Source organism: Pundamilia nyererei, unplaced genomic scaffold (genome assembly GCF_000239375.1).
Source record: "Pundamilia nyererei isolate P.nyererei 1_Seehausen unplaced genomic scaffold, PunNye1.0 scaffold00021, whole genome shotgun sequence".
NCBI lineage: Eukaryota > Metazoa > Chordata > Actinopteri > Cichliformes > Cichlidae > Pundamilia > Pundamilia nyererei.
This window is the reverse complement of record NW_005187422.1, coordinates 2,793,578-2,800,935: the sequence shown is the minus strand read 5'-3', so window position 1 is coordinate 2,800,935 and position 7,358 is coordinate 2,793,578. Positions and strand designations below refer to the sequence as shown.

At 40.9% G+C, this 7,358-nt stretch overlaps 1 protein-coding gene across 7 annotated transcripts in view; it reads left to right on the top strand.

Moving 5' to 3' along the window:
* klhdc8a (kelch domain containing 8A) overlaps positions 1–7,358 on the top strand; it is a 66,766-nt gene that overhangs the window by 41,552 nt on the left and 17,856 nt on the right. For 5 of the 7 annotated variants that reach the window (XM_005726674.1, XM_005726673.1, XM_005726676.1 and 2 more), the window contains 5 exons: positions 1,298–1,328; positions 1,424–1,622; positions 1,908–2,118; positions 6,138–6,302; positions 6,381–6,599. In XM_005726674.1, the coding sequence (XP_005726731.1) occupies positions 1,458–1,622; positions 1,908–2,118; positions 6,138–6,302; positions 6,381–6,599 (760 nt within the window). In that variant the 5' untranslated portion in view covers positions 1,298–1,328; positions 1,424–1,457. Of the gene's footprint in view, positions 1–1,297; positions 1,623–1,907; positions 2,119–6,137; positions 6,303–6,380; positions 6,600–7,358 lie in introns of all 7 variants that reach the window. The other 2 variants (XM_013909201.1, XM_013909200.1) reach the window with 1 other exon arrangement.

The following is a 7,358-nucleotide window of genomic DNA, read 5'->3' as shown; positions in this document are numbered from 1 at the left end:
GTTGAGCCTTCCGCTCCACTCCTCCCCTGCAGCTGCGCCCGGGGCCACGCCTCCGCCACACACGGCTTCAGACCTTAATGCAGGGTTTGCTATGTGTGTGCGCTTAGTCTTACAAGAGTTTCATGTGTGATGCAGGTGATGCATGGCTATTTAAATTCTTCCTTTTAAGGCCGTGGCCCCATCTCCTCTCCTGCTGCAACTTTACTCCTCCCTGTGAAGGTGCTTGCACCGTCTCTACATGATAGCACGACTGTTTTGTTCTTCCTGATCTAATTATCTTAATTTGATTTTTGCACATATGTCACATGCAATACATTTGCCAATTTATCCATGGACTTCTTTGCACAAGTGATCCATTTTTCCTCACATCATAATTAAAGTTTAATAAATCTTTGTAAATCTTTATTCAGTTGGCAGTGTGACTTCGTTCTTTGTTGCAGCCTAAGTATAACACAGTACACACAAACCGAGGAGCAGAAGGAAGAATAAATCTATGAAAAATGTCAAAATTCTATTGCAAGAAATATCCCTGAATGAATTTAACTCATAACATTTGCTTAAATTGTGTGTCTTGACTTTAACTTCTTGTCACTAATCTAATGTAAACAACAATCTTTTTCTTTTTCCATTCACTAAACTTTGTTTTATCAAATAAAAAAACTTTATGGCGTCGTTGTGACATCATAGGTTGTCATTTAAAAAAAATAGTGTGTTGTACATCTTTGTCAATGCCCTTTCATATGATATATTACAAGATCAGATGCTTAGCCAACAGAGGTATTCATGTCCCCCAAGGTCTTGTGTATTGCTGTGAAGTTTGATGACGGTCCATAACGAACTGTGGGTAATATAAAGTTTTACTGATTTTCACAGTTGGTGTGACCTTGAACCTGACCGGTTTTTTAGCAAAATTAAATAAACTCAAGCTGTTATTGGCATCTATTTTCTCTTGAAAACTGTGGACGACTGCACTGCTGACACTAACAGAGACAGAGAGACAAACAAACTGAATCGATTACATACTCCCCCACTGGGGTGAGAAAAATGAAAACATGATAAGTACAGTTCATCAATGACAACAGATCTGACTCTGATTGCATGAAAGCCTTAACTTATTTTAGATAGCGTCTAACATGTTAGACGCTAAAATTAACATGTTGTTGTAAACATTCATTCTGGTAACTCAACTGAAAGCTACATGTACACTACCATTAAACACTGCCACTGATTCCCATCTTTATGCTGTGCTATGTTGCATTACTAAAACCATTTTTGCCTGATGCTGTCTCCGCTCCAGGGCCCAGTGTGAGGTGGAAGACCATCCAGAGGTGAGGAAACACACCTTTCATCTTCTCAGCGTTCCCTGAATAATCCTGCCCTTAACTCTTCTCTGGATCTGGGTCTCCGCCTACCTGTTCCCCAGCTCCCCAGAGAGTCTCCGACGGGGTGCCGATGTCATGGCGGTGCCCAGTGCCCAAGAGTTTCACTGGCAGAGCTTGGCTCGACTGCCCAGCGGCCGTGTCTATCACACTCTGTCTGAAGTGGGGGGGCAGATGTACATGCTGGGGGGCTGTGACGCTGCAGGAAGGCCATGTCCATCCCTGGAGCTCTACTCCCCAGAGGTAAACAATGTGGACAGCGGAGCTGATAGTTTACTGTTTTCTGAGCAGGAATTATTAAACATAAAAATCTTTCAGTCCGTTAAAGACACAAATACACTTTTTTAAGCTAGAAATGAAACAGATATGAATTTATAAGAAACACGCAAGCATTGAATCTGTTTGATGTGTATGTACCCTGAACTAAACGAGCCATGGACTTTATCTGAACACAGAACTCTAATTTAAATAGTTAAATACAACCCAGTTCTTTGACAGCTGACGTGTCTTCCTCCTCGCAATTTTCAGGGGGACCGGTGGATAAGCTTGCCCCCTATGCCCACTCCTCGTGCTGGGGCAGCTGTGGCAGTTATGGGAAAGCAGATCCTGGTGGTGGGAGGAGTGGGAGAGGACCAGAGCCCTCTGAAGGTGGTGGAGATGTATAACACAGAGGAGGGGAGGTGGAGGAAGAGAAGTGCTCTACGGGAGGCACTGATGGGTGTATCCATTACAGTGAAAGGTATGGATTATACATAAACTGTATGCACCACATACTGCGTCTGTTTCTGTTTCTATAGCAAGTTTCTATTATGCATTTTAAGCAAAATTACTTTGTAATGGTTACTGAAAATAATTAGAATATTCCTCCTTAATTGCCCCCTTACAAACAACTATTCATAGTTATGGTAGACTTGCAACATGCTAGCTTTTACTCCAGAGTTTGTACTTGGCCTCAGTTTCATATACTTTTAAGAGATTTTGACTTCTGTAAAGGTCTTTGGCTTTGCTTGTTTGTCATTTTGTGTTGTATTACCCAACATGTTCTTCTGTGGATTCTGTTTAATGGTGACTGGTAAACATCTCATAGCTACGTTGTGACTACATACTGGCAGTAGAGGTTGTATTATTGATCAGGACTGATTGTGAAATGAAATGAAATGAGCAGTTTTGAGGGAAAAACAACAAACAATTTAAAAAAAAATCAAGATTCATACGTCGGGATTGTACTGTTATATCTCTTTGTGAGAATATGTACAGTCCATGGGAATTGTTGATATTGTAGAACTGTAATAACACAATGATGCCATTTGAATACTAAACCATCCCACTCAGAAAATCTGTAAGTGTTGTTGATTTCAGCTGCAGAGCAGACATGTGAAGAATACCACCAAACACCATCCTGGAGTTAAATGTGTTCTGAACACAGAATTCAGAACACATTTAACACATTTAAATTTCCTCCAAGCTGCCAGGCCACACTGCATTCTTGGAAAAATTTAGTTGTAACTTTTGCTGCACAAAGAGTCAAACCAAATACTGAAAGTAAAAATGTACATTATATTTTTGATTAGCTGCTGTTTTTCAAAGTGGCCACTGTTAGCTTTGATGACAGTTTAGCCCTAGCTGGCCTTATGTTTACCAGTTTCATCAGGTTACCACCTAATAGTTTTCAGTTAACAGGTAAGCTATCTTACGGATCTACCATTAGACAGATAAGCTAACAGTAACTCCTGGAAGTTTTGGCTTCTTAATGTTTCTGTGTTCATGTGTTGTATTCTGCTTAGGTAGTGTTATTGTACAGCAAATAGCCCTTCACTGGTGACACATCTGGTGATTTATTCAGCATTCCAGGCAGCAATGTGGTTTAACATTACAATAACCAAAACTCATCACCAAAATACTCTCAGGGCCATTTGGACAGGTAGGATAGTGATGAACAGCAGCTTTAGCTCACCTGGCTGCCACAAACAAGTGTTCGAAACCCTAACAACACATTTCAGAATGAGTTTAATGAGTCCAGAGTGAAGGAAAAGCAACCAGTAAGTGCTCAGCATATGTAGAAAACTTGGAGACTGTTGGAAAGGCTCCACATGATGACCTCATGAGACTGAAGAGTGTGCAAAGATGTTTTCAAAGCAAAAGTCGGCTGCTTTGAAGAATCTGAAATATAATATAAAAGAGCTTTTAGGTTTGTTTACTCTTCTCTCTGCTTTCACTGTTCTGTATTCTCTTTTGATCTTCTTAGTATATCCCTACACTGTAAAAGAAATAAAGAAAAAAACAAGTAGTGAGCATTCACAGTGAAGTAGGGAACATTAATAAGATCTGTTACAGACATAGACATACTCCTCATCCATAGTTGGGGTATATAAGTGTGTGTGTGCCAAAGAGCCATTTAAAACCTTTTCTGACAGCTTGTATATAAACATACATTAATAGGTCAAATTGCTGATGGACCTCATTGATCAGCGGGCTGCTCATTTGTCTTGCTTTCAGCTGTGTTTGTTTAAGACATTCGTGATAGCTGGAGGGTTTCAGCCCAGCTAATCCCTGGGGACATGAGACTGTTCCTTCAGAGTGTACACAGAGGGAGACAGATAACCATTCACACTCACATTGACACCTCCAGAAACTCTGCAGACTACTCAAATCTGACTCCGGTAGCACGTGGGTACAGTTTTATTACCCACAGGCTGGACACCACAGTAATTAGAACTTTTGCTTAACAGCAAAGCCGGCTGGGGCTTCACAGTTTGCATGAGTTCTCTGTGGGTACTCTGGCTTCCTCGCACATGCATGTCCAAAGATATGCACGTTAGGTTAACTGGCAATTTTAAGTCGACTGCAGGTCTGAATGAATATCATCAGCGTTTGGATGATGGATGTCCAGAGGCTCAGCTCAGGACAAATACGCTCTCCCTGAAACATACAATGAAACACAAACCCGTGAGAAACATCGCTCACGTGCGGCTGTCTGATCACAGCTGTTTCACAGAAAATATGAATGCATTAGCATGTGGGCAAAAAATTTATCATGTTAAGTGAAACAAAGAAAGATACAGTTATATTTTTGAAACAATGGCTAAAATAACCACTCAACGTTCCATTTAAGACAAATTTAACCCAATTTTAGCCTTTGTAATGTGCACTGGTCATCATCAGCCAATCAAGGAAACATATCAAAGTTGCTAAGTGCATGAATGGGAATCAGTCACAGTTTGGTGAAGTTATCTTTTGAATAGGTTTTGGCTGGAGGTGATTGTTTTATGGCTGTATTGGGTTATGTATGGTCTAAACTGATGTCTAATGTAGGCCGTTATTTATAGCGTTATTCAGACTAAACAACCCAGTTTTCAATGAGTAATTTGGGGTAAATAAAGGACAGAAAAACTATTTCCATCAATGTGTGGTGCTTGCTTGGTATTATTCCTGGTGTTGAGTGAGTCACACATATGCCAGGTCCATATGTATGATTGCCACCCTGAGCTCAGTTATACAATAGCTATCTGTCACCTTGTTAATCTCCCAATTGTCACGTTATCTATTGTCATCAGTGGAGAATAACTTTAGTCAAAATTAAAACCATACATTTTCTGTGCCCATGTGTAGTTCAAACTCTGAAATTTCATAGGAAATAAAAGAGTTATGGCTAATTTTATGTGCCTAAAAATGAGAGCAATAAAAACAAACAAGATGCATCCATCAAGAATTAACTGTGCAAAGTGTGAAGAAGATAATCAGAGTAGCTGCTCTCCACTGTGAACTTCAGATCAACACTTGGGTGCACTTTAATTTTTACCAAAAAGTCGGCTCTGTTTTGCTGTCTGAAGTCATTGGAGCGATATTTGGGGGCTCTGATTTATTCCTACATTTTGCAGCTAGTGTGAGCGGTCTTCTCAGGGAGCTTCTCTATGACTGCGGTGCATCTGTCAGTGTCCGAGGGAACGCAGATAGATGCTGTATACACATAGACTTATTGGCTTGTATGGGCTCCATTGTGCTCCCTCTATCTCCCTGACCACTTTTCGATCCTCTGCCCTTTGCTCGCACTTTCATCCCCCAGCTCATCCCGAGCAGCTGAAAAAGAGACAGATCGTCTGACAAAATAATCAATAATAGCAAATTAAAACAAATCTGGTATTTCTGAATGGAGCGTCAGCCACCACATTGACTAAATGATGTCATTTTTATTGACGTTTGTGGGATCGTTATTTTCTGGATATTTAATAATGAACTTGTGGTAATGAGACATTCTTTTCCCCAAATGAATATAAAGTGTTTTTGCAAACTTTCTTCCCCTCTTGTCACTAATGCAGATGCATTGAGGTTAGAATCTGAAGTCAAGTGGCTTTGTAAAGAAACATTTGACTAAAGTAAACACACAATAAAAATGCAGATTGCTTCCCTGCAGCTCTTTTCCTCTTCATTTTGACGATTAATGCTGCTTTTCTCACGCTTCGACACTCGCCTTCACTTTCGATTCTTATGCTTGGGGTGTCATGCCAAAGTGCCAGACGTGGACTCTTGCATTTTTATTCTACTGCTGTACTTTCTGTCCTTCGTCTGTCAGATTTTCTTGCCTTGTCACAAGCTAACTTCTCATCCGTGTCTGCCTGTGGATGAGCAGATTTTTTAGCACTTCATGAAGTGCCCACAAGTTGTTTCCATCAGCTAGGATGCGGTGGAGAAGTGTAGCTCCACTTTTGTAATCATTGTGATATAATGTCTGAAATGTCCTGTCTCTGTGCATGTGTCTAGATGGCCGTGCTCTGGCTCTTGGGGGAATGTGTGCAGACCTGCTTCCCCGTAGTATCCTGCAGCAGTATGACCTTCGAAAGGACGTGTGGGCGCTACTTCCTTCCATGCCGACCCCACGCTACGATGCTAACACACATCTGCTTGGCAATAAGCTCTATGTGGCAGGTACTAACACATGAGCACAGCTATTATGTCTGCACTTTATTTGTCACTCTAGTAGACAACTTTTTTTTTACCCTTAAGGTGGCCGTCAGTGTAAGCGACCGTTAAAGGCCTTTGAGGTGTACGACACAGAGACGCGATCTTGGACTACGCTACCCATGATGCCATGCAAACGTTCCTATGGGGGTGTGATATGGGACCCAGCTGGCAGGCTGTGCCTGTTAGGAGGACTGCGGCAGGGCGGGGGACACCAAAGCTCCAAGTTCACCAAGAACGTCAATATTTTTGACACCAACCAAGGTACAGCGCTTAATGATTTTAACCTTTATGCTAGTTTTTAATTTGTTTTTCACATGTAGTAAAAGTAGAAAGAATTCTTGCCATATGCATATCAGGATTCATTGCATATCAGGACAGATAATCGTATTAGAACTGCACATCCAGAACACACCAGCTCAAGTTTGAATCTTTCACTAAACTTAAGCGGGGCTCAACTTCAGAGCTGAACAGAGAGCAAAACATGAAACAGATCTGAGGCGTTCAAAGGCAAGTATGCGTCATACTCTTTTACATGCAGCTCTGTATCCAAAACGTATCAGGTTGTGAAAGAATAATTCAACATTCTGCAAATTATACATATTTGCTTTCCTTCTGAGAGCCTGATGAAAAGTTCAGTGTTGAAATAGCAATTCCAATCTGTCCTCAAGTCCCTTCATTGCCTCCGTTATCATTTCCCTTATGCGTGCATAGAATGGATAAAAGAATTTTCTAACCTAAAAACATTTGACAGCTAAATGTGTGAAATCTCACGTTTGATTGAACCTAATGTCAAAATGACTATGACTGGGGGAAATATTTCTTAACGAACAACATTATATCAGAAATCTGTTAACTCCAGCTTGACAGCAAGACTCCTGCATGCAGTCACTGTGTCAAGCTAATGTTTGCCAAGAAATACTTCCAGCATGCTACTTCCTATAGTCATGTTTAAACCAATATGTTGTCATTCCAGAGCATCATTTACTACTGTTCTGTCAGCTGCATCTGGTGTCTCAGACA